This window comes from Ammospiza caudacuta, chromosome 12 (genome assembly GCF_027887145.1).
Source record: "Ammospiza caudacuta isolate bAmmCau1 chromosome 12, bAmmCau1.pri, whole genome shotgun sequence".
In the NCBI taxonomy this organism is placed as follows: Eukaryota; Metazoa; Chordata; class Aves; order Passeriformes; family Passerellidae; genus Ammospiza; species Ammospiza caudacuta.
The window spans coordinates 16,798,403-16,825,195 of record NC_080604.1 but is presented as its reverse complement, the minus strand read 5'-3'; the positions used below and the strand labels follow the sequence as shown (position 1 = coordinate 16,825,195).

Sequence of the window (26,793 nt, the reverse complement as noted above, 5' to 3'; positions counted from 1 at the left end):
CACCTTGTGGAAGGCAGGGCCTCTCTGCTGACTGCTCTGCCATGGAGGGAACTCAAAGCCTTTCTTTCAGTGGGAGCTGGGTCTCCTCTCTCTCTGGTCAGCAGCCAAATGTTGAATTTGGTCCCTACCAAAGGCTCAAACCCCAGAGGGGCAGAGCAGCAGAGCAGGAGCTCATTGATATGTCTTGTCTGTTCCTGGGGATCACTCTGGGGGCTGGTTAATAATTACAAGGAGCTGCAGAGTGTCACTGCAGTGCAGGAGAGGGTTTCTCTATTTGTGTCATGCCTGTGACACCTTCAGTGCCTCCAGGACATCCCTGCAGTCCTTTTTGATCCTTCCACCCTTGTTTAACATGAAAGGGCTGTGAGTTTCCCAGCCTTCCCTCCGTGCAGGACTGACAGCAGGCTGGTGTTGGTTCTGTTTCCCTGCAGGCACATTAACAGTGACAGCTTCCTCTGTGACTGCCAGCTCAAGTGGCTGCCCCAGTGGCTGGTGGAGAAGGAGCTGCAGTCCTTTGTGGTGGCCACCTGTGCCCATCCTGAGTCACTGAAGAGCAAGAGCATTTTTGCCATCCAGCCAGAGAGTTTTGTGTGTGGTAAGTCTTGCCTGTGTGTTTTGAGGTTGTGTGAAGGGTAGGAGTCACTTGGGAAACATTTTCTTTGAGTACCAGCATGTTATTATGAGAGGGTTTCTGTTTTGTTTTGTTATTCAGTGGGATCAAAGGAAGCCCAAGCCTGCATTTAAAAAATTTGTCATTGGCTACAATTTATTTCCCACTAAAACCACACAGTGCATTGCTTGCATCCAGAGTATTCCTTACAGGGCTCCCTGAGTATTAAATCAAAAGGGACTAAGGGCTGTTCCACTTCCAGATGGGGCTGCACAGACACTTCCCCAGTCCTCTCAGTTTGATAGTATCAAGCCTGCAGCTGTAATTTTTTTTCCTTCTGCAGTGTTCTGAGCTCTTCTGTGGATTTGTGTTCTTCACCCATCTCTTCTCCCTCTTGGAGACAACAAAGAGTTAAAAACAAAACCCAGAGGGGAATCCCTCCATCACAGCTGCTTCTTTGGGGCCAGTAAGGCCCACCCAAATACTGCAGCTCACTCTGCACCTGAGCTATGGTTTCAAAGCAGCTTTACTTAATACCAGCGCACATAAACATCTACTACCTTTCTCATAAAGAAATTTAAATGATCAGAAGAGGCCAAATCAGTGCTGCTCAGGCATCCAGGTTTTGGGGAAAAGAAAGGCTTGGTTTGGGAGCCAAACCCTGTGCAGTGGAGCCAACCAGTGAGGATCCTGGGTGGAGCTGCACATGGCTGTTTGAAGGAAAAATGAGCTTTTGCAAACAGTATTTAACTGAGCTGAATGCATGACTTGCACTGAACAGGGAGCAGAAGCTTTGTTCCAGGGTCCCTCCTGATCCCCCTGTGACACTCTCTGCCTAGGTGGCCTCTGTCTGAGCAGGCTGGGAGGGAGCCCTGCTGTGCTCATCTGGAAGGAGAGATCCTGAAAGCTCCATCCCCACAGCAACATCACAAAGCAAAAGCAGCTTTGCTCTCGCTGCCTGCCAAGTCCTCCAGGCACTAGTAGTCCTGGTTCCAGAGGCCTGGCTGTTTAATTAAACCTTAGTCAAATATTAAATTACACCATTTGTAGAAACCTAATAAATGAATCTGCTTGGAACCTTGCTAAAACCAACAGTCTTCAGGGCAGAGAGAGAGTGTGCAAAGCTTTCCACCCTGGTCGGGTGACAGGCAAATACAGCTGCTTCTGCTTTGAGAGTCATGGAGTCCTTTAGGCTGGAAAAGACTTCTAAGATCTTTTAACTTTAACTTACTTACTGTTAACTTCCTGCAGCCAAACACACCACTAAACCAGGGCCCTGAGTGCCACAATGACACATGATTTAAATACCTCCGGGGATGGTGACTCCACCACCTCCCTGGTCCCTGGGCAGCTCATTCTGGTGCCTGACAGCCTTTTTGGGGAAGAGAGATTTCCTGTTAGCTAATCTAAACCTCTTCTGGCACAACTTGAGGCTGTTGCCCGGAAGAAGAGACCAATCCCCACCTCACTAAAACCTGTGAGCAATTTTCCCTGGAGGTAACGCTTCCAGCCCTTTAAATGCCCTCTCCCCTCCTACTTCATGTCAGTAGAGGTCTGGAGGTGAGGTTTTAAATTCAGTCTGAATATCTTCTTCAGAGCATAGTATCTTTCTCAGATTCACTTGGTGAAGGAGCTGGGTGTCTTGTAGGTGTCTGAGGTCACTCAGTACCATCTCAGAGGAACAACAATCCCACATAAACCAATGACTTAGCAGAGCTGTGTGCGGCACACCTGCTCTACAGAGCACTGCTGATTTCTCATTTCACCTCCTGGCTTGCTCCAGCCTCCCCTCAGAGCCCAGCACTGACTGTTTCTTGCTGCTCTTTCTTCCCAGACGATTTCCCCAAGCCCCAGATCATCATCCAGCCCGAGACGACGGTGGCTGTGCTGGGCAAGGACATCCGCTTCACCTGCCTGGCAGCCAGCAGCAGCAGCTCCCCCATGGTGTTTGCCTGGAAGAAGGACAACGAGATGCTGCACAACGCCGAGATCGAGAACTTCGCGCACGTGCGCGCCAAGGACGGGGAGGTGATGGAGTGCACCACCATCCTGCACCTGCGGCACGTCACCTTCGCGCACGAGGGCCGCTACCAGTGCGTCATCACCAACCACTTCGGCTCCACCTACTCCAACAAGGCCAGGCTCACCGTCAATGGTGAGTGGGAGCTGCTTCCTCCTCTTCTTCTCCTCAGCCTGAGCTGCTGCTGAATTGTGGTACAATTCTGTTGTGTTTGTGGGGTGCCCCGATGAAGGGAGGAAGGATGAATCTGACTCCATGTTCTAAATATATTATGATGCTATAATATATTAAAGGATGCTATACTAAACTATACTAAAGAATACAGAAAGGATACTCACACAATGCTAAAAAGATAATAATGAAAACTCATGGCTCTCTCCAGAGTCCCGACACGGCTTGGCCCTGATTGGCCAATGATCCAAAACAATTCACACCCAAATCCAATGAAACAATCTCCAAACACATTCCACACATGAGCACAACACAGGAGAAGCAAATGAGATAATACTTGTTTCCCTTTTCTCTGAGGTTTCTCAGCTTTCCAGGAGAAAAATCCTGGGTGAAGGGATTTTTTCAGAGGATGGGAATGCCACACAGTTCCTTGTTCCTGAGGGTCTATTCCTGATGGTGAGCTCTTAACCTCTGCACAGCAGCTGTATGTATCTCAGTGGATGCTGGGAAATGCCCTGTGAGGAGCACACACCATTTTGTGTTGGATGCCATGCAGCCAAGCACGCATGTTTTTAGCGGCTTGAGCTGCTGCTCTTTGGCTGCTCAGGTAGATTCTTTGCCCAATGAAAATGAAAATATAAAAGGGTGCAAAGAAGAGGGAAGTAGCAGTTGGAAGTTCTCTGTAGGAGAGATAACAGATTGTTTTCACAGAAGAAAATTAGCTTTAATCCCAGCTCTAATGATCTGAGTTGGGGGTGTCATGGACTCTGCAGACAGGTGTATTCTCTAGAAACATGGGGTCAGTCCCCAACAGTTCAGAGCCATCTTCCTGCCTGTGGGTAACTGTCACCTTAATCCCACTGTGGGGAGGAAAGGAGAGCTGCCCAGAAAATGTTATTTCCCCAGAGAGTCACTCACACCCTCTTCTTGCTTTTCCTCTGTTAGTTCTGCCATCATTTATCAGAACCCCCCACAACATCATGAGCTGGATGGGCACAACGGCATGGCTGGAGTGTGCTGTAGCTATGACATTTTCTGAAAAATCCTTTCTTTAGGATTTTTTCTCCTGAGAAGCCTCAGGAACTTGTCGAATGCAACAGGTAGATCTTTGACTGGCCCATGTTAGTTGTTTCTAATTAATGACCAATCACAGTCAGCTGGCTCAGACTCTCTGTCCAAGACACAAAGTTTTGTTATCATTCTTCTTCTTTTTCTATTTTTAGCTTACCTTGTCATGAAATCTTTTCTTCTATTCTTTCAGTCTAGTTTTAATACAATATATATCATAAAATAATAAATCAGCCTTCTGAAACATGGAGTCAGATCCTCATATCTTCCCTCATCCTAAGACCCCTGCGAACACTATCACAGTGCACGGCTGAGGACCACCTTAATCCCTCTGTGGGAAGGAAAACAGAACCGCCCAGACGATGATGTTTCCCCACAGAATCACTCACAGCCTTTTTTTGCTTTTCCTCTATCAGTGCTTCCATCATTTATCAAGACTCCCCACAACACCACGAGCCGGACGGGCACAACGGCGCGGCTGGAGTGCGCAGCCGAGGGCCTCTGTGGGAAGGAGAACAGAACCACCCAGAAGATGATGTTTCCCCCGCAGAACCACTCACACTCATTTCTTGTTTTTCCTCTATCAGTGCTTCCATCATTTATCAAGACCCCCCACGACATCACGAGCCGGACGGGCACGACGGCACGGCTGGAGTGCGCGGCCGAGGGCCACCCCGCGCCGCAGATCGCCTGGCAGAAGGACGGCGGCACCGACTTCCCCGCGGCCCGCGAGCGCCGCATGCACGTCATGCCCGACGACGACGTCTTCTTCATCACCGACGTCAAGGTGGAGGACATGGGCGTCTACAGCTGCACGGCTCAGAACTCGGCGGGCTCCGTGCTGGCCAACGCCACCCTCACCGTGCTGGGTAGGGATCCTTTGGGTTTTTGTGTGTTTGCAATTTTTTCATGTGGTTGTAATCCTACAGTTCTTCAGTGTATGGCTCTAAACTGCATATAGAGTGTTACTGTTCCTCCATTTTGGTCACACAGAGCAATTTCTCTCTAGGCCTGAATCAAGGACACATCACTGTCTCAGGCCCTGAGAGATGCAGAGAAAAGTCAGTTGGGGGGGAAGTAAACTTGGGGTAAATTACTTCATTACCTGAAGCTGTAATTGGAAGATTAACCCCCAATACGCAAATGGACCAAACTGATAAAAGTGTGAAAACCTGTGACCCATCATCCATTTTTGGGTGTTGTCCTTGGGGGCACTTCATCTGCTCTAAATGAACCTGAAGGCCCTTCAATGAATATTAACTGTTTTTATTCCCCTCATTTTGTCTGGCCTCTGTTTTTAGGTAGTCCCAAAAAGCCATCATCAGTGCCCCAGGAGGCCAAGTACAAGTGGGAACAGGGAAGGATGGCCATTCAAGCTCTTTACCACTTGCAGATAAAAGAGAGGCAGAGTCAAACGGTCTGCCTAGTCTTGTTTCATTCTTTCACATTGTAGTTCACTAATGAAAAATATCTGTAAAGTAAGAGAAGGAGCTGTAAGTTGCATCTCCTCTTGTGCCAAGGAAGCCCCTCCAACCAGCTTATTTCCTGTCTGGGAAAATGACTTCAAAAGGAAATTGCACTTCATCTCTCTTGCTCTGTGAAATAATTCACATTTCAGCTGTTGGCATATGTCCTCAGAAGTTTCTTGTTGGGAAAACTTAACACCAGTTGGTTGTGGGAAGTGAAAGCTTGGCTGTGGTTGTTAGATCTGTTGTGGTGTGTTGTGTGTGCTGTGTTCCTGAGCATGTGCTTGCTTCATGCCTTGCTATGTCTGCAGGAACACGAGGAACTTTCAGTGCTGTTAAATCTGACAGGGATTTTAGGGACAGTTGTTACACCATTGTTGGGGAAGATGAAACAGGAAAGCCTTATAAATATGATTGTCTGGCAAAAGATTTTGAGAATATAGAAACTATAAGTGAGATTGAAATGAAAGCAAGCTTTGAGAAACCTTAGTTACTTAACAACTGGAAAACAATGATATGGCTGGCTGAAGGTGATCCCCTTTTGATCAAACAATACCCTCTGCTTGCAGACAGGCCCAAGGCTCAGAGCAGACCCTACAGCTTGGCAGAAGGGGCCCAAAGAGGAGTTTTTTAGGTTTAAAATGTAACACAGTATGGTAATGTAGTGATTCTTATAGGCTGTATGCAAATGCTATAGGATTTGTATATTGTAGTAGATTGGTTAGTGAGAATCAGAACATTCAACACAGAAGATTTATTGTATTGTAACGGGAACCTCACTCTCTTACCTTTTTTACTCCCTTACTCTCTTACCCTTTTACACTCTTACCCTCTCATCCTCCCTACCCCTCTCTTCTCTCAGGCCTGCTCTGAGCTGTGCCTGGCAGCTCCCAGCAGGTCCCTGCACCAGACTCTTTGCAACAAACCCCAAGTTCCAAGCCCTGGTTACAGGGATCTCTCATCTCCATCTGTCCTGCCCGTCCTACCCCCATCACTCCTACACACCATCCCTAAAAATCAATTTCTGTGCTTGTCCTCCCGCAGAGACACCATCCCTGCTCCATCCCCTGGAAGACCACGTGGTGTCCGTCGGCGAGACCGTGGCTCTCCAGTGCAAAGCCACGGGCAGCCCCCCGCCCCGCATCACCTGGCTGAAGGGTGACCAGCCCCTGGTGGTGACAGAAAGGCACCACTTCACCTCGGGCAACCAGCTGCTGATTGTCAGGAACGTGGTGCTGGAGGACGCAGGGAAGTACACGTGTGAGATGTCCAACACGCTGGGCACGGAGCGCGCGCACAGCCACGTCAGCATCCTGCAGGCGCTGGGCTGCCGCAAGGACCGCACCACCGTGGGCATCATCACCATCGCCGTGGTCTGCAGCATCGTGCTCACCTCCCTCGTCTGGGTCTGCATCATCTACCAGACCAGGAAGAAGAGTGAGGAGTACAGTGTCACCAACACAGGTAGCTGCAGTGTCCTCGGGTCCCCTCTAACCTTTTGTGCTGGCAGAGATCCCACCGAGGCTGAGCCAGCTCGGCAGGGAGCCCCACAGTCCCCTGGAACTGCAGCTTCTCCTGCCTCCCAGGGCTGGAACCAGCTCTCACAATTGCTGCTGAAGCATGTTCAGAGCTGCATTTCTCCCCTTGGCTTGCTCTTCAGGAAGGTCTTTTCCACTTGGCTGTAGTTCCAGCTGTTGCTTTGTTACTTTGGTTTTCCATGACCATAAATGATAACTTTTGAGACAGTCTGGATGATGTTCGTGATGCTGGGAACCTGTCTTGGTTGTTGGAAAAATGTATTGTCAAAGTCTTCAAAGTCAAAACTTGAAAAATTAGGCTTAGAAGCTGGAATCCCTTTTTCCATGTTGGCTATAACAGATACCCCCCCTGATGATGGAGGTATCTGTTACTTTTTAGAGGAAGAATTAGCACTTACTGCTTTCTCCTGATACTCATAGGGGATAATTTGATGCTGAAATAGATGTTGCAGTGAGAATAAAATCTCCTGCCCTCCTTATGCAGCCTCTGAACAAAACAGAAGTATGGAAGAACCAGCCTAAGACTTTCCCAGCCTGCTTGGAATTTCCAGCCTTCCTTAGCTTTAGATAGATAGAGTACAAAAGGATTTTTAAAGACGTGGGCTAGGTAGGAAGTCTTGGATAGCCTATTATAAGTGTGATGTATTAGTGGGATTCTTTTATGACTCCTTTTCTTTAGTCCTCAAAATCCATGGCTTCGTGCCCAATATAATTGAGTTTTACTTGGTTTTGTGTGGCAGGGGAAGCTGAAATTGCCTGATAGAAAATGGAGAATGCCAAGAGGCTTAAGACTTATTTCCTGCTTAAGAGAATCAAACACCCTGTTCTGCAGAATGCTTTTACTCCTGACTTCAGGAAGCAGAAGTAAAAGTCAAAGGACAGATTGAATTTCAGGGGAAAGAGAAGGATTTACTTGTTCTGAATAAATAGTTCTTCTCCACCTACAATGTACTGACCATGCCACATGCAAACACTCAAAGTGCCTTTATCAGCACTCTCTCCCACAGCTGTGAGCTTTGAAAAATCAGGAATGGGGCTTCTGAGGGGAAGGGAATATTTAGGTAGTTCAGTTTCTAGTGCACCTACAGAAAACAACTGGTTCTAGATCAGGTCCCAAATCCCCCTTGAAAATGTGAATTTCCTTTGAAAAATCCTGCTGGGAGCTGACTTTTCCCTTCTGCCATTGCTCCAGATGAGACTATAGTGCCTCCTGATGTGCCAAGCTACTTGTCCTCCCAGGGGACCCTCTCGGAGCGCCAGGACGTGGCCATTGGCGTGGACAGCCAGCAGCCCAACGGGCACATCGACAGCAATGGTGAGCTGTGCTTTCATTGTTCTGCAGTGCTGCCTCTGAACTTGACAGGGGAGGTAGAAATCTCAGCCCAGAGTACTTCTGTGTTTGTGTTTGTTCTGAGTTATCTGCGAGATCTTTATAAAGTAACTCCTGCATTTATGCAGAGCAGGGATCTGTGTTTGACTTCACAGAGCTCTCCTCTCCCAGGAGTAAGTGTTCCTACAAGCTGACTGCTTCAGAAACTGCTCAGTCAGGCCCTAAGGACTGGTTTTTTGCTAATTTTGGATTCTGTTTTTGGCAGCAGAGTTACCCACAGTCATACTAGAAAATGCATTAACATTGCCTGTCCCTGCCTCCAGGCTTTGAAATTAAATGTTGGGGTTTTACACTATTTAAACACAGCACATTAGGAAGGAGAAGTTAAGAGTTCTGAACAAAGATCCTTGTGAGATTGTGCAGCATTTACTCTGTTAAATGTTTGCTGAAAATTATCTTTTATCTCCATTTCTATTTTTCATCCCTTTTCCAGTGTAAGTAAGACCAACAAGTCATTTAACTATGAGCAGATGGCTGTGATCTTTACCCAGATGGTTTGTTTGTTACAGGGATGTGTCAGGCTGATGCTGGAAGGTGTCCAGATGTTGAAGCTCCTGCTGCAGGTTGTAGGCAGCCCAAGCTGTGTATCAGCTATAACAAAGACACTTGGAAAACTGAGGACATGGCTGATGGAATGCTTGTTCCAGATAAGACAGGTACAAAACCCATTAATCTGGGAAGGCATTTTGTGTTTGTACAGATCACAAAACCCTCCAAGTCAGACAGCATTGACACAAGAAATTGTTACCTTTAGAGAAAAAAAAGCTCATAATGGTTCTCAGGTGCAAGCACAGAAAGTTTACTTTCTCCTGCTTGCTTTGATACTCTCTCAAGCTCGGATAGTTGGAATTTGAGGAACTGTCAGAAAGAGGCAGAGTAAAGCTCCCAGTTGCCATTCTGTGCAGCTGGCTGATGGGAATTTTGATTTGAAATATTCTTAAATTATGAGAGCACTTTCAAAACTGAAAGTGTTAAATTTTTTCATGCTCTTTTAAAAGGGCTGTTGACTTTAAAGCTCAGCTTTTAAATTTATTTTCAAAATTTAAAGGTTGTTTTGGGCACTACACCTGCCTCTGCTCTTTGCCAATTTCTATGGTGTTCCACTCATACTTTTCTATTTTTAGGATGTGCTTTCTGTTTTCACACTGCATTGTAAAAGCCACAGAAAATCAGCCAATGAAACAAATTTTCTCTCTAGGAGAAACTAATGTAAAGTTTAATAATGGAAAGTTGTTGAGTGCACTAAGGAAATTAACTTTGAGCATTTAGAAACTCTTTGCTGCTTTGAATTCTGCTCATCTAATGATATCACTACCATTAATAACATATCTTGAGATATCAGTGCAAGCTGATGCTGCTCCCTGTAAAGCACAGGAAATAAGAATATTAAAATTAAGATAATTCTTAATTAATTAAGAATTATTTAATTCTTAATTCTTATATTAAAAATAAGAAAGATAACTTGGTATTTTAACACAGCTACAGTAAAGTTCCACTTTGCACTTCTACCCTGATTAGAAAGGAAAAGGAAATAAATGCATAGTTTATTTTTAAAAAAGAAAGTTACAAGTACTTTGGAGTGCAAATGAATCCCTAAATAACTAAAGCTGTTAATTGGAACTACCTTGAGTGATGGTGGGTGTGGAATAGCGCTGTGTAAGACCATGAAGTGTCCATGTTATTTAGTGAGAGATTCCCCCAGTGAACTGCCATTTCCTTCCATGATTTGTGTCCTCCAGTGCTGACCACTTCCAGCTGCTCCTCTCACCCTGCTGGTTTTCCCTTCCTCCCCCAAGGCTACGGGCTGCCCGTGGTGTGCACGGAGTGCAGCGGCAGCACGGACAGCGACAGCGTCCACCCCTACCCCAAGGACTGCCAGGCCCTAAAGACTGTGGAGAACACCCACCCCAATGCACTGAGCAGCAGGGAGCACCAGAGGAAGAGGGGTGCAGGCACCAGCCTTCTTCATGCCCAGCCCTGCAACGGCATTGCCAGTGGCAGGAGGGTGGAGACAGACGGGACCCTGTACCCCAGCAACCACGACAGGATACGGCCGGAGGGCGCGCACGGTACGTCCTTCCTTCCTGGGGTCACCTCTGATCCCCAGGGCCACCAGCAGGGCTGGAGCACAGCCCCAGTGCTCCCCTCAGCCTGGGGATGGCACCGGTGGGGTTGGTTTGGGCAGAGGATAGAATTGTTAAGGTTGGGGCCAATGGAGGGTGGGGGTGCTTGGCAGCTCAGCGTCACCTAACCATGCTGCTCCTTTGGGCTTTTGCAGGCTCTTCACAGGCAGCAGCAAAGCCTTCAGAGCTTAACAACCTTAATTTGGTGAGAGCTTCGCCTGCAGGAGGGTCATTAAAGCAACTGAACGTGCTTCCTGAAATATCCCCCGCACTACTGGATCTGCAGGGGGAAGCAGAGGTGGAGCAGGCTCTCCTGCCCAGCCACAGCACAGCCCAGCCCCACGACTCCGCTCATGAGCCCAAGCTGCCCAACAGATCTCTGGACTGAGAGCACAGACTGACTGCCACGTGCAAGTTAACAAACACACTATTACTTTTTTAAATTTTTTTTTTTTTTTTTTGCACAGAGTATATAGGCTACTTACTTCTACCTCGAATCTTGAACTGATGGCCTGGCAAAGGCAACCAACTGAGGTATGAGAAACAAGCTTGTATGGGGAACAAACTCCTGTTCGAGCGTCATCTGATTGTACATAGTTTAAAACTTCCCTGAGAAGTATGAAGTGTTCAAAAGTCAACTTGCATATGAAGCACATAAATGCAAGGGATTATTGTGTAAAGAGAAAAAGTATTTGATACAAGTGTACATAAGAGTTTTCATATATAAATATATATATATTAAAAAAAATATATATCTTTTACAGAGGCTATTTTAATCTTTAGTGCATGGAAAACTGAGTGAAATTTTACAATTTTGGCAATATTGTTTTCAGTATCAGGTTGCTGTTAAACTTTGTGAGAGAAATAATTCTGGTGCCTTAAATGCATAAACAGAACTTTTAAAAGCCAGACTGTTCCAAAGGGATTGTCCTCTTTTCAGTGGAAGTTCCTTTACACCATGTACACTGGGGTTGGGGCAATCCCAGGTACTGGATGGGTGGAAAAGTGACCAGAACAGCCTTGTGGAGAGGGATTTGGGGTCTTGGTGGATCAGAGGCTGGACATGCCCTGGCCATGGGTGCTCACAGCCCAGAAATCCAACCATGCCCTGGCCTGCATCCAGAGCATTGTGGGCAGCAGATTCTCCTCTGCTCCAGTCAGGTGAGGCCCCACCTGGGGTTCTGCACACACTTCTGGTGCCTTTGATTTAAGGAGTAATGAGTTCAAACTGAAAAAAGGGAAATTTAGGTTAGATACAGAAGAAATTGAAATTCTTCCCTCTGAGGCTGGTGAGGCACTGGTACGGGTTGCCAGAGAAGCTGCAGATGTCCCATCCCTGCAGGTGTTCAGGCTGGCTGCACCTCTGAGCAACCTGGACTAAGGAAAGGTCTCCCTGCCCATGGCAGAGGGCTGGAACAAGATCATCTTTAAGGTCAGGACAGGCTGCATAGATGGGCTAAATCCAACAACATAAAATTGAACAAGTCCAAATGCTGGGTTCTACACTTTGGCCACAACAACCCCTGCAGTGTTACAGGCTGGGGACAGAGTGGCTGGACAGTGCCAGATTTCAGAAAGGGACCTGGGGGTTGAGACCTGACTGAACATGAGCCAGCAGGAGCAGGGAGGGCATTCTGCCCCTGTACCTGGCCCTGGTGAGGGCACACCTGGAGTGCTGTGTCCAGCTCTGGCCCCTCAGGTTGGGAAGGATGTTGAGATGCTGGAGCTTGTCCAGAGGAGAGCAACAAGGCTGGCGAAGGGCTTGGAACACAAACCCTGTGAGGAACACCTGAGGGAGCTGGGGGTGCTCAGCCTGGAGAAAAGGAGGCTCAGGGTGCCCTCCTCACTCTCTACAACTCCCAAAATGTGGCTGGAGCCAGGTGGGGTCAGGCTCTTCTCTCAGGCAACCACTAACAGAATTAGAGGATACAGCCTTAAGCTGTGCCAGGGGAAGTTTAAGCTGGACATTAGGAAAAAAAATCATCACAGAAAGTGACTGGACATTGGAATGGGCTGCCCAGGGAGATGGTGGAGTCACCATGCCTGGATGTGTTTTAAAAAAGGCTGGATCTGGCACTTAGCCATGGTTTAGATGATCAGGTGGTGTTAGGTCATAGGTTGGACTTGATAATCTCAAAGGTCTCTTCCAGCCTAGTTAATCCTGTGACTGTCCCTTCCAACTCAAGACTTTCTGTGATTCAATTGGATTTTTTAGCACAAATTTCCTTCCCCTTGGAAATTTATTGTACTTGACACATTTAATAACAGAGCTCTTCAATTGTGTCAAATGAAATTTATAAAGAAAAAAAGCAGTGAGCAATTACATGGCAACCTGATATTTTCCTGTTGGTGGAAGAACTTGAATTCCATTATTTTTCAAAACTTCATAAAAATTAGTATTCGAGCTGTGACTGTGTGAGACTTTAGAGTGGACCACACAGGAGACACTAAATAACTCTTCAGCAGTGCAGAGCCCCAAAACAACCAGAGGAAAAGGCTGTTTTGACTGGGAAGAAGTTGTTACCAAAATAAATAACTGGTGCAGTAAACCAGGGGTGGTCTCACACCAGTGCACCTCTCAAACACGTCATCACAGAGGTTTTACCTGCCATGTGTGCACACTCTGAGCACCACAGCCCTCACCACAGGCCCTTCCCCTCCCAAAGGGACCCAGCTCTACCTGTCTGAGGTGTGTGCAGCAATCCAGCCTTTCCAGCTTAGAATAAATAACCTGTGCCAGTGTAATGCATTTTCACACCCAAACCCCACATCTGTTCTGTGGGGGTTTGATACCATAGAGCTGTTTTGACAACAAAACTAAACTGTACTCCTGAGGGGACAGCTGTATTACTAATTCATCCAATAAATTCTTTTTTTTTTCCCTGCAACACAATATTACACTTTGTAGTTGAACAGCCAGACTCTCTATATAAAAACATCACCTTCAAGTGAGTTATGCTGCCTTGTGTAGCAATTCTGGGCTAGTTAGAAATACATTTATTTTATAAGGAAAACTGTGGATTCATGGTTGAACAGACTTTTAAATGGAAATATCCCAAACGTTTTTATGTGGTTTTTTTTAAGTTCATCCATTAATGGGGGGGGAATATAAAGAAATGCCCCCCTCAGTCAAACAGATATTTGTCACTTCTGACTTCACAATGACACTTTTTATTTATAGAAAGGTTGCTTTCTGTTGGTGTTTGTTGGTACCTGTGGATGGAGGACTCCCAGTTCTTTGTGATTTGAGTTGTGCTAACATGAGGTTGCTAACTCTGGTGATGACTACTTGGGGGCAGGTTTATCATGGGTGGGAGGGCGTGCTGTTACCTTTTTCCTTAGAAGCAACTCAAATACCAGTTCCAGTGAGGCTGAGTCTGGGAATCCACCTTTGCCAGGACTGTGGTTCAGAACAAGCAGCAGAGACAAGGGCAGAAACACTTCATGGTCACTTTAGCTCCATCACTGAGGGTCCTGTCCCAGTGCTGCTGCACCTGGGGGGTTTCAGGCAGTGAAAGCTGCAAGCTGCCCCTTGGTTTATCACAACCAACCCAGCCCAGCCTTATCTCCTGTTAGGGAAGGACCTGGGGTCAGGGGGAGCAGCAGCTGCCCCTGCATGAAGCCAGGCATAATTCACCAGTACCTGTCTGTCCCAGTCCCTGACTATTGACACGTTTGCACTTTGAGACAGGTGGCGAATTATGTTGAGTGCCAAGTTTATTCAGAGCAGAGGAAATAAATGGATGTTAGAAAATTATAAACCGAGCAGAGTTTTCCCTTTGCTGAAGGGAGAAGTGCTCCAGAGCCAACTCATGGAACCAGGGACGTGGGGGAGATGGGAATGATTCGATGGGCTCGCTTTGCTGGCAGAAATGTCATCACCAGTGCAGATACAAAAGCATATTTGCCATGTTAACATTGAAAATAATGGTTCTGAATAAAGTTAACTGCCTAATGTTATGACTTCCACTAAATATGTGAATTTGCTGCTTCTAAGAGGCAATGTGAAAGAGGAAGTATTACTTTTGTGTACAAATTTATTTATTTATTAGAGAATTTGGTACAATGTTGTACATTGAAAAACATGTAAGATATTGAAGTGTCTAACAAATGGCATTGAAGTGTCTTTAATAAAGGTTCATTTATAATATTACAGCTGATCTGTTGAGAGTGAGCTTTTGGGAGTTTCAGTTGGAAATCAAATAAAATTCTAATCCATTGCTATATCTCTTTGCTGTCTTTCTGTCATGAAAATGGAGATTAACTGCCAGAGTACCTGCTCTTGAAATGGGGCCATGAGATTGTGGGGCTCTGACAGCCTGGCACGTGGATGGGGTGGAATTTGGGGCTGGATGGAAAAATACAATACAGAACTTGTAAGAAATACATTTCCAATATATCAGCTTGCTTTAGTGGCTGGCAAGTCCCCCCATTTTGGCAGTGAGAACAGAACAGATGAGGGGTGTGTGTGTGTGTCCAAGTAAAAACAGGACAGCAGCACACCCAGCTGCAGTTGTGAACACCTCTGGTGTTCCCAAACCCCAACCCCACCCTGGGTGGAAATTCCAGAGGTAGCTTTGGAGATAAGCGTGAATTCCTGCTTTAACTAAAAATCTTAGCTTCTGTAAATTTTTTAAAAATTAAAATTAATTCCCCCTTTAAATTACCACTTTGGGTATAAAGCAGACTGTCTGAGAATACTCAAAATTCCTTAACACATCTAGGAGTTAAAATTTTTTAAAACTGAGAGAGGTTTTAAGAGGCTGGTGCCTGGTGTAAAATTTAAGTTGTTCTCCCACTTTATCCTAGTAATGGGCCACATTAAATTTTGGTAAACTTAAAACATTGCTAAAACTTAAGGCAAACAGTCATAGGGGAACCCATGCATTTTTTGGTCTATTTTTTCCCCCTGCAGTCCCAAAACTAAAAATGTCCTTTTCATCCATATTAGGCAAAGTGGTGCATGCAGAACAGCCCTGGCCACCTGCTGGGACTGTCAGTGTCCTGCTGCCATTCCCAGGTACCTCTGGCCTTTGGTGCAGAGCTGCTCCACTGGCACACAGGAAGGGGAATCATTTTTTGGCTGGGTTTTAGTTGGGGTTTTTAATTTTAATTTTAAAAAAAGTGATGACAAAAACTGATTCTGCAATATTAAATAAAAACAACAAAAAATGCCCCGTTTGGACCCAGTGACATCAAGATGGTTATTTACAGCTCAAGTAATTAAATGCATCAACTGCAGTGCTAACCCCCTCACTATGTTTAAAGATCTTCAATAGGAAATGTGATAGATTTTTGAGACAGAGTAATAAATCTCCCTCCTTTCCCAGCCCCTAAAATTGAATGTGATACATGTATTTATAGAATGTCATAAAAGAGACAGCCTCAAAGTGGCAGGAAGCACAGCTACACCAAGCCATGCTAATGAGCAGCGTTACCAACCAGCCAATACAGGACTTGGCTGAATTCCCTATTTTAATTGAAGATTATTTTTAAGAATTATGTCCTTTGTTCTGCATGTTTTACTTGTCTGCAGTAAGTTTTGGCCTCTGGAAAGTCTTACTACTCTGTCATGGATAGCAGTATATATGTATATATAATACTGCTAATATGTTTTACTATGTTATATAAATATATATTTATATAATATATGTATTATATACAATATATAATATATATACTATATACTATATATAATATATATTATATTTATATATATTATATTTTATATTATATAATAGTATATATTATATATAATTATATATAATATATAATAATATATAATATACATTATATATAATATATAGTATAGTATATATAATATAGTATATAATCTATATTTTATATATATATATATATATATATATATATATGTATGTTTTATTATATAATATAAAAATATATTATATATATTTATATATAATAAAACATCCAGCCTGTGCTGTAGGCACTCTGGGCAGGGGCTCTGGTGTCACTGGTGTCAGGACACTGACCTGGTCTGGTGTTTGTTCTCCCTCTACATCAGCAGAACTCTGATGTTCTCCCTGCCTTGACCTCCCAGGTTTCCATCCCAGCACTTCCATCCTCCTGCAGCTTCAGGGCTGAAGCCCAAAAGAAGGCAGAGCTTCGTGCCTCTGCACAAGCACAGCTGTAAAATAATACAAGCCTGTGCTTTTACTGCAGAAATATGAGTGTGATTAATAAAGCTGCACTGGCTCCCACACAGGAATGCTTGCTGAGCACCTGTAGGTATAAACAGGAATATAGACTTCCACAAATACAGCTCGGATCAGAAACAAATGGATGATTGTCTTTGACAAAGAGCTCTCCCAGGCCAGGATCCTTTCGGTGCTGTTGGCTGTAACTCTATCAGCCCCTTCCCCTCCCCTGTTACGAGGCAGGTGCCACTGAATGATGAAAACTTGCTTTATTTCAGCCTCCCCACTCAGCCCCCCAAGCCAGAGCTTTCCAAAACACTTTCCCTGCAGGAGTTCTAATAATGCCTTTTGCAGCCACCATAATTAGCTGTTTACCCCCCAAACATCACTTTTTTTGGCACAACTCTCCCAAATTACCTCACCCACTTTCCATGCAGGAGAATTTCACGTTTGGGAAAGTGGATTATTGGAGGATTTACTTCTCTCGAGCAGGGAGAGTGGCTCTCAGCCTGCGGGACAGCTGCTGGGAGGGCTGCGGGAGGAAGGCTCCGCTCCCGCTCCTCCTCCTCCTCCTCGGGCTGGCTCACAGCAGCAGCTGCCGAATCTTCTCGTATGTCCCCAGGAAGATGAAGCCTCCCAGGCTGATGGCTGCCATCCGTGGGACAACACCTGCGAACAAGCTGAGGGCAGAGGGAAGGAGCTTTGAGAGAGGAGCGGATGCAGGGGCTGCTTCGGGAAGCAGAGCCAAGAACAACTCTCCCTTGCTGGTTTCCTAAATCCCACCCCACTACTCACTGCAGGGATCTGTCTGGGCTTCCCTAACACAGCTTGTGGTTTTTAACCCCTCTCCACACTCCTCGGGTGCAGGAGGAAAAGGCAGAGGCCATTGTGGACCACTGGGATGGGGAATTCAGGCACATGGACACAAAGAGTGCACACAGGTGGGAACAGCCTGTCCCCAATGTCCCCACAGCCTCTCAGGGCTGCCCCTTGCACAGCCAGCCCTGCTCACGGAGTGGCTCATTCCCAGGAGCACACAACAGTGAGGGAGCAGAAATATTCCATTTGTGGCACCTTCAGCTGCCACCCTTCAGCTGCCTGATCTGCACAGTTCTTCAAAATTAACAGGAAACTCGTGCAAAGCCAATTCCTTGACACATCCAAACTCACAATTGGTTCAACAACTTCAGGACAGGCCAGTGCATCCTCCCAGAGGATTACAGGCTTCCCTTGTGGCAAGCAAGGATTAAACTCGAATCTGTTTGGCATCCCACCCCAATTCCAGATCCCTGGCACTGAGCCTGGCTCAGCTCCACAGGGATCCATCCTGTCCCTGGCTGTCCCAGCACTGCTGAGGGGGGACAAGCTGTGATTCCTGGTGAGACCTGGCTGCTCAGGAGCTCCCTGCTCCCCCTGCGCAGGGAAACCTCTGGCAGCAATGAGCTCTGCTAAGGAGCCTGGAGCACACAGGCAGATGGAAACATTTTATGGCTTTACTAGACAGCAATTGGGCCTATTACCATAATGACAGCTTTAAAACAGAGTAATTTGTACAAGGCATGTATGGACAGAGCACTGATAGGGCAAATCCTAGGGAGCAGCACACAGCATCCCTCTCCTCCCGAATTAGGGAGCTCATTACAGAGCAGGGGCAGACACTGCAGACATTTGTTTCCAGAACAGCCCACTCGAGACACAGCTATTACACAAACAGGGGCCCATAACTGAGTTACCCAGAAGCTGCATCCCTGGCAACCCCCATCACCAACCATCACTTCCAAGAATCCTGGCCCTGCTTCTCCCAGTCTCCTGTTCCCACCTGCCAGTCCATCCTTCCCCATGGGCTCCCCCTCTGCATGAGGACAGAGCTCAACAGCTGCAGGGAGGTCCCAGATGCAGAGAGCAGAGCTCTGTGGCAGGTCTGATACTCTGGACCATGCCTACCTCCACCAGCAGAGGAGATAAATTGGGTTTATTTCTGCTGGCCCCATCAGAAGCTGCTCTGCTGGGCAGGGATCTGCTGTCCAGCTGCATTTGGTCTGTGTCTGCAGATTTCACCTGGCGCTCTGCCACTCCTCAGCTCCTAACAGGACCCCTGCAGTTACCCTTTGGATCACTGAATCATTCAGGCTGGAAAAGGACAAGCCCAAAATAAGCCAGCACTACCAAGCCCACCACTAGCCCATGTCCCCAAGCAGAACAGTTACACGTTTTGAACACTTCAGGGATGCTGATTCTACAACTTCCCTGGGAAACAGGGCAAGGCAGGGCCTGGACACAGCACAGAGGGCCCAGTGCTGATAAAAGCACTGTGTGTAACTTGCAGCCCAGTGCTGGAGGCTTTTACCCCTGCTTGGCTGCCAGGTGAAATTCCTCAGAGATTGAATCCTTCTCTACTCCCTAAAGAGAATTTTCCTGGTCTCCTTCCCTGGAGGGGCTGCCCAGCACCAGAGGCTTTCCTGTGCATGTGCTGTTACTGCTGAGGCTTGTGCCCTTCTGGTATTTTTCCACTGAAATCCAGATTCACAACCCACACTTCAACAAATAAAACCAAACGATGTCAAGGGATTGTTGTTTCAAAATTAAATCAGTACCTCACACGTGCCAATTCTGCTCTGGCTGGGAAGCTCATGGCAGGAACAGGACACCTGGTGCAACACCACCACTCTACACAGGTCACCTCACCAGCATCACCATTCTATAACCCTCGTGTTTGTTTCTCACCAAGAAATTGCGAAGCTTCATCCATGCCTTCCAAACACCACCATCTCCTTGTGAGAAAAGCCATCAGACAAGATGCAAACCCCAAACCTTTCCTGTGAATGATTCCTCCACTCCTCTGGCAAGAGCAAAGAGGTTCACGGATCCACTCACCCCATCCCCATCCCAAGCCCTGCCGGTCCTGGCTCTCCCTTGACAGAAAGGGATGTGGAATTTCTTGGCGTGGAGCAGAGGGATTTACTAGGTGCAGACCAGGAAGCTGAGCCCGGTGCTCTGCTTTTAATAAGGTGGCAATAAGCAATGCGTCTTTCTGCCCTCAGAATTCCTCCTCTTCAAGTACGAGATTTATTAGAGGAGCCATAAATCATGTCATGTTGGAGCTGGCCAAAAAAGCCCGACATTTTTATTGGTTTTGATTAATAGATTTATAATTGGCAGCAGGCATGGCAGCCTCTGCGTTTATTTTTCCCAAGACTTTCTTCCTTTTCCTCGCAGCTGACGCAGCTTGGCCTCCTCTGCACGTTACTTTTTCTCCAGATCTCTTATTGTCTTGATTTCAACTGAATTGTGCTCCCTTTGGTCCTGGTGCACTGGTGCTATCTTTGGGCAGAGTTTAATTCTGGGTTGTTTAGGAAAGGGCATTGCTGAAATAGCTTGGAAAGAACACAAAAACACATTTTTGCTTTCTGCTGATTTCAACTGAATTGAATTCAATTTTGAGGTATCAAAATTACTGATTTTTACTGACACTGCTTCACTTACACCACCTTGTCCTCTTTGAGTGTGTGTCTTATATCAGTAGTTGGCCTCTGAAAGTGAACTGAAAATTCAATTGAATTTTTCTGCTGATTTACTTCTGCTGATTTCAACTGAATTGTGCTCCCTTTGGTCCTGGTGTAGTGGTGCTATCTTTGGGCAGAGCTTAATTCTGGGTTGTTTAGGAAAGGGCACTGCTGAAACACTCTGGAAAGAACACAAACACACATTTTTACTTTCTGCTGGAGGGTGGGGGAAATTTCCTTAGTATAATCCCTGTTTCTTCACACCCTTCAGAGCTTCCACTAGCAGCAGACATGGCCTCACTCTCCCAGTCCCTTTCCAAACATGCTTTAAGAGCCCACCAAGCCCTGCAGTGCCCAAAACTCATCCCCTGCCACATCACCTTGTCCCCTCTGAGAGGCAAACCTGAGACAGCCCATCCCTTCCCTGGGTGCTGCTGGGGGGCACAGCTGGATGCCTTCCTGGAATCAGTGCTCAGGAACTTCCTGCAATTTGTTTTGCATTATTTCCCACATGTGTAGAAAGAGGGCTGAACTTTTATTAGCTGGGCAGGCAGAGATCAGATGTTCAGAGAAAGCTGTGTTGTGCACAATGCTCTGGGCAACAAAGGTTAGGACAGTGCCCTGAAGGAGTGACAGGGCTAAAAATCTAGGGAAAACTACAGGGAAAAGCCCAAATCTTTGAAAAATCCCTCAGTTTCTCTTCCAGGCCAAAGGCAGGTGAGACACAAGCCCTACTGAAGGCAGCACAGGCTGAACTTCATGGACTGGAGGAGTTAGGACACATATTCCCTTTCAGAGGCCAACTACTGGTATAAGACACACACTCAAAGAGGACAAGGTGGTGTAAGTGAAGCAGTGTTAGTAACAAACAATAATAATTTTGATACCTCGAAGTGCTCTAGAAACACTAGCAGAAAACTGTGTGTTCCTACATTGCTCCAAGGGCAGGAGAGCAATTCTCTGTCTCAGGACTGGACAAAGAGACTGGATGGACATCACCTCAGACTTCCAGCTGGTCAGAGGAAAGCCCAGAACATTTCTGCACCCCGGGTGCAGCAGGAAAGCCCTGCAGAGCTGCTCTGAGGCTGTTCAGACCTCTCTTTGTACTCAGGAAATTTTCACTTTTGCAATGGGTTCCACACTGCCAAAATCTGGGGGCACACACTCAGGGCCAGACCTAAGAGGGGATTCAGAGCTCACAGCTCATCCCACTGCTGGCACCACACTGGCACTGCTGCTCGCACTGTGCTTCACAACAAGGATGGGGAATTGAACAGAGCACACCTTGCTGGTGCTTTCAAATCTGCAAGAAATTGCCAGGAGGAGGAAAAACTGTCCAGAAGGGGCTTGTGGGTCCTGTGCTGACCTTCCCTGGCTCCTCAGGACAGGAGATTCACACCCCTCAAATGAAAGTGCTGAACCTGCCACGAGATGTGCCTGAATTTAAATGGACACAAATCACAAACGTTCACAGGGAGGAGTCCATCATGGTCATTAACACAGAGCCACCCTCACCTCTGCCACCTGGAGCTGGGCTCAGAGGTTGGATACACTCCCAACAAAGCCCCTTTTCTGTGCTCCTCCCTGGACACTGCCCCAGCCAGGGCTAAGGTGAGGACACTCAGCCTCCCTGAGGGATTTGTTCTTGGCCACCCCACTGCTGCTCCCTGCCCAGGTGTGCAGCAATCAAAATGCTTCTCTGTACTCCAGTATTTAAACAGAAACAGAGCCCAGCCCATCCTCTCACAGCCCCTAAACCAACAGACAGCACAACCCCTGAGGTGCAGCACGTCCTTACCCTGACAGGCCTTCTGTCCTCCAGATGCCACCAAGGGCAGCCAGGACATTCCCCCTGGCATTGCTGGAACCAGCCTGCAGCACAGAGAGAGAGAGATGGGAAATGTTGGCAGAGGTTCAGTGATTTACTGGGCTCCTGCCCCTCGTTAGTGCTGCATGACAGGAATTACAGACATCCCCATAACCTCCTCACCCCAGGCACAGGAAAAGCTCCTCACCTACAGGAATGGAAAAAAGGACAGAAAGTGAAGCAGAGACACAGGAGAACAAAACAATCAAGGTCCCAGAGCTGGTTAGTTCAGAACTGGGCAGGCAGTTCCTTCTGCACTACACTCAGCTCTGCATCCAGCAGCTGACACTGCAATTAGACATTAATAAAAACTTTCTCAAAGCACCAAGTGACTTTGCTGCTCCTTTAGCTTTAAAGGAATAAAAAAACCCTGAGTAGTGTACTGCATGTGAAAATTGTCTTGACAAACAGCAGGACTAGAGACACTTTAATTCCATGTGTGACCTCGTTAATGTGAAATGATCAATAGAAACTGAATGGTCTCAAAGCACCCTCATTTCTTTCCCTGGTTGCTCAGAAGAGAGGCAGAGGTAAATAAAACCCGGTTTTTACAGGTTTATCACCAACACTATCCAAAGACACACCCCAGCAGTGACAGATAACACAGCAGATGGGACCCAGCTGGGGAGGTGCATTTTAGCAACAAGAAACACCCCAAATTTAGAGATGTGAGGAAAAGGGTAAAAAACACCCACAGAAACTCCAGAATGCCCATTCTTCACCAGCACAGCAGCTCTTTTCAGGGCTGGGAGAGGCTTTAGGAGCTGAGGGCCCTTAGCTTGGTGGCTCTCAGCTCTGCCCTGGCTCAGTGAGATGATGATGGGAACACCAGACTCACCAGAAATTTCTAAACTTATTAAACTTGCTGATTTTATAAGCAATCTTCCTCCTGCCCTGGTTGGCTGATGTTGGCCATCACAATCTCTATAGTTAACATTTTACAACAGAAAATCCAGCACCAGAAAATACATACAGACATACCAAAACAGCAGAATGAATCCCTGATGGGCAGTTTAACTTTGGGTTAACTCTGACTCTGCAAGGCTTTTCTCCTAAAGACACTGCATGAGAGCCTGGAGGCTGAGCACAAGCCCAGGTCTGTTTCAGACAGCTCCCTTGGGAAGGGACCAGAGAAGCATTCAAGGAAAGGAACACAACAATTTCATTAGCTCTGCATGCAGTGCCTGTTCACATCTACTCCTGCCTTCCAGGACAGGAGCAGAAATGATTATTAATAGGGGCTGGATTTCATTCTGTAAGGACCTACAGAAGCCCTGGAAAGCCCAGGCCATCCCCTGGCCTGTCTGGTGGCCTCCTCCCCTCCCTCCCTCTTACCTTTGCCAACATAATTCTTGTCTTTGCTACGTCGAGCGGGGTGGTGACTGCAGCTGCAAATCCACCTGAGAAAATTAAAACACCAGGCACAAGTGAGACATTGTTGTGTGAATATGAATGCCACACTGCCTATAATTCCCAGGGCTGTGGTCAACACTGCTCTGTTATTAATGCCTACAGCACGTTCCCTCACGTCAGAGCCCAGGTACGTCTGCCCAAGGCCTGGACACAGACCTTTTGTTACTGATATTGACTCTAGAAAACAGCTCTCTGCTGCTAAACTGTAAATCCAAACATCCCCAGGGACATTGCTGTCTTTTTGTTCTGTACTCTGTACATACATGAACACAGGAAGGTTGTAAGGATAACAGATTCCACCTCCAACATCTACAGCAAGTTTGGAAGGAAAAAACTGCTTACTCATTTGCAGAGATAGGAAATAAACCAGCCACACTGTGTTCTGCCTGGAGAATTAAAGCCTGACCATTTAAATGCTGGCAAGACAGAATCATGCTCTGTCTCTGAAACACATATGCTTGGGCTACTCAATAGATACACACAGACTGGATCTGGGACTGTTCCAAGGAAAAAAGACAAGTCATTGTTTTGGATGGAGCTCATCTCCAGCAGATGAAATCAGCTCCACTTTGGATAACAACAATGTGAAGCTGCCCAAGGGTCTCAGGAAATTGTCAGAAGTCTGCTGTCACAAGTGCCATCTTACCCTCAGGGGCATTTTTATTCTCGACTCTCTCCAAACTTCACCCTTGGAGCTCATTACTGTCACTTGCCCCAGCCAGCTCAGCTGTGGCTTTCCTCCTGACAGCCAGAAATCTTCAGCTTATCCATCTGCATGTCTGGCCCCAAACGTGTGTGTCTGGCTCTGTATTTTAACCGTTACCACAGCCTGGCCTCCTGTATTATCTAGGGACCAGCTCTGCTGCTGTTCCTCCCAGGATTTTATTCCTTTCCTTTATTTCCCCATCCTAAAATCAATTCTAATCTTTCCCTCATCTGTTCAAAATATTTCAAGAGAGTAATTCATGCTGAGGAAGAGCCAAAGTGAAGGAAACTTCTAAAATGCAGGAGCAGCAGTAAGTGAAGAATTAAAGGGGAAGAAAGGGAGGAGAAAAGAGAGCAAAAACTTGTTCTGAAATCTTTCTTCTCGCTCCTAATTTTTTCTTTTCTCTGGAGCTTGTATAAATCCTGTATCTGCTACAGCCGGGAACAAAGTGACTCCAAAGACTGAAGCCTACACAGTGCCCAGGGAATAAGCTAAAAATAATCTATTTTCTGTTCCAAGTTTTATGGAATGTAGAAAAATTGATCTCTCTTTTCTTGGGATGGGAGAAGGGGAAAAAAGCATTTCTTCTAAAATCTTTAAAGTAATGAAAAAAAAATAAATCACCCTGCTGGCTTGTGTTTTTACCTGCATCTCTCTTTCTCAACCACCTTAACTTGAACATATTAAACCCCTGTTTTATGACAGAGCAGGCTGGGCCAGCTGGCACCCTGCTTGACTTCTTACAGCTAATTAAGGCATGTCCCATGACAGTTCAGGAGATGCAGTGAGGCACATGTGCAGTGCCCTGGATCTCAAACAAGATTAGCAGGAAAGTGGAGTCAGTGAGCAGCCCCAAATGCCTGGTTTTGGGAGCAGCTCCACTCCCATTGGGTTGGCCCACGTGGTTCACTCTGCCGGAAGCTTTCTAGCAGTGATACCTCACTAACAAGCAGAAAAATGGGCTGTGTATTCAACAAGACAAAGCAGAAACTATGAGCAAGTTAAACCAAATTCCAGTCCATTCTTGGACCTTCTTTAAGGTCAGAAAATCTTTTTATTGTGAGCCAGTTTTTGTGTAAGTGACCGAAAGGCTTCGAGAATGGTCCGGATAGAAACTTCGGTACTCATGTCAGCAATGTATTTTTAGAATGGTAAAAATAATCTCCATGGAAAATAGTGGCTTTACAAGTCTGGATGTAGAAGGCCTTCCTTTGCCCACAGACCAAGCTAAAATTAAACAGTGAACCACATGGCTGTCAGGCCTGTATCAAGCAAAAAAATCTCAAAGCATCACCCAGCTCTGATGGCAACACTTTAGTCGGACTTACTTACATCTCTTATCAGATTCCTGTAACTTTTTAAATGCATTTACTCCTGAGAGTTTCTTATTGGCAGCAGCTTCAGTCTTGGCTGATGGACGGGTTAGAACAAACACAATTTATCCTGACATGATGTTCCCAAATTCTTATCTGAAAAGTTTAATCAAGGCTGATTGGTTTTCATTTTTTCCCCAGCTGACATCTGGATCTTCCCTACTCTTTCGTTATTAACATTTCAATGTTTCTTTTTCCATCACTGGGAAGTATTTGGTACAGATTTACCAATCAGTTCAGAATGGCAACAGCAACAATAAAAAGCTTCATAAGCACAACAAGCAGCAGGATAGCAGCTAAATTAAAAGCAAGTTTGTATATGCTTGACAAAAACATGAGATTAAAGCTAGCATTTGTTGGGGACTGCTCTTTATTGAAGGCAGAGAGTCTGACAAAATGAATGTTCTCCAGCCTTAACTCTAAATGTCCAAGATAATTTTAGATTGACCTCTTAAACTGAGTACACAGGTATCCAGGAAGAGAATAAAGGAACTTAAAACTTGACTGCTTCCAATCAGAAGATTGATACAACAGACACAAACTGTAAAAGGCAGTCTATTCATTGAAAATAGGAGAGCTGGGCACTGCACTAATCCACAATAGGGCCCAACAGATCTTTAAATCACTTAATTATGTAATAATCATTCAATTCCTGCTGTCACTGAATTTACCAAGAGCTGCCACACGAGGCTGGAGCCTGCTCCACTAATCAGCAACCAGGAAAAGCATCAGAGTTCAATGTGGACAAGAAAGGCTGAGACACATGGAGCCTCCCACTCCTAAATCATCCTGGGATGGGATTTCTCTGCAGAGCTGATGGAGAACAGGGCACCTTTGCAGGCAGTCGTGTCCAGACTCACTCACCAACTCAAGGCTCCTCTCTCCCTTCCCTAGACAGAGCTGGGGATGACTTGGGCTCAGCAAGTAGGCTTAAAGATGGATTTTCACATGAGAGAAGGCTCTTGGCTCATTTATACTTCTAGCTGAGCAAATTCCTCTACTGGGAAAATAAACCTTCATGCAGTAGTGGAAAATTCATCACCCATCTCCCAAGAAGTTACAATGGTCACTGTATATTCACACTTTACCAAGGCAGGGTGTTAAACAGAAAATCCCCCTGCTACTCACACCTTCCCAATGACCAGCCCTTGATGGAAGTGCTGGTGACAGACATCTGCAGAGCATGATTTACCTTTATTTGGCAATAAGAATAAAAAGACCTGAAGACTTAAAATATTCCTCTAGGTTGCTGGTGGCATTTTATACCATTTTAGCTGTCATACACAAATAAAAGCATCAGAACTGAGGGAAATACTTCACCTGGGAACAATACATAACCCTAGGTTCTCACAGCCTGTAGAATTTGCTGCTACAGGAAAATGTTTCT

General features: G+C 46.1%; 2 protein-coding genes across 3 annotated transcripts in view; one reads left to right on the top strand and one right to left on the bottom strand.

Moving 5' to 3' along the window:
* Positions 1 to 14,612, top strand: part of LRIG1 (leucine rich repeats and immunoglobulin like domains 1) — a 93,014-nt gene extending 78,402 nt beyond the window's left edge. The window contains exons 11-18 of the mRNA XM_058812682.1: positions 432 to 595; positions 2,445 to 2,765; positions 4,457 to 4,738; positions 6,380 to 6,799; positions 8,066 to 8,188; positions 8,773 to 8,919; positions 10,060 to 10,332; positions 10,542 to 14,612. Coding sequence (XP_058668665.1) covers positions 432 to 595; positions 2,445 to 2,765; positions 4,457 to 4,738; positions 6,380 to 6,799; positions 8,066 to 8,188; positions 8,773 to 8,919; positions 10,060 to 10,332; positions 10,542 to 10,774 — 1,963 coding nt within the window. The 3' untranslated portion in view covers positions 10,775 to 14,612. The remainder of the gene's footprint in view (positions 1 to 431; positions 596 to 2,444; positions 2,766 to 4,456; positions 4,739 to 6,379; positions 6,800 to 8,065; positions 8,189 to 8,772; positions 8,920 to 10,059; positions 10,333 to 10,541) is intronic.
* Positions 14,613 to 16,459: 1,847 nt separating this feature from the next.
* The window catches only part of SLC25A26 (solute carrier family 25 member 26), an 81,935-nt gene continuing 71,601 nt past the window's right edge, over positions 16,460 to 26,793 (bottom strand). For both annotated transcript variants that reach the window (XM_058813002.1, XM_058813003.1), the window contains 3 exons: positions 23,250 to 23,314; positions 21,846 to 21,919; positions 16,460 to 17,224 (listed from right to left, as the gene is read on the bottom strand). In XM_058813002.1, coding sequence (XP_058668985.1) covers positions 17,128 to 17,224; positions 21,846 to 21,919; positions 23,250 to 23,314 — 236 coding nt within the window. In that variant the 3' untranslated portion in view covers positions 16,460 to 17,127. The remainder of the gene's footprint in view (positions 17,225 to 21,845; positions 21,920 to 23,249; positions 23,315 to 26,793) is intronic.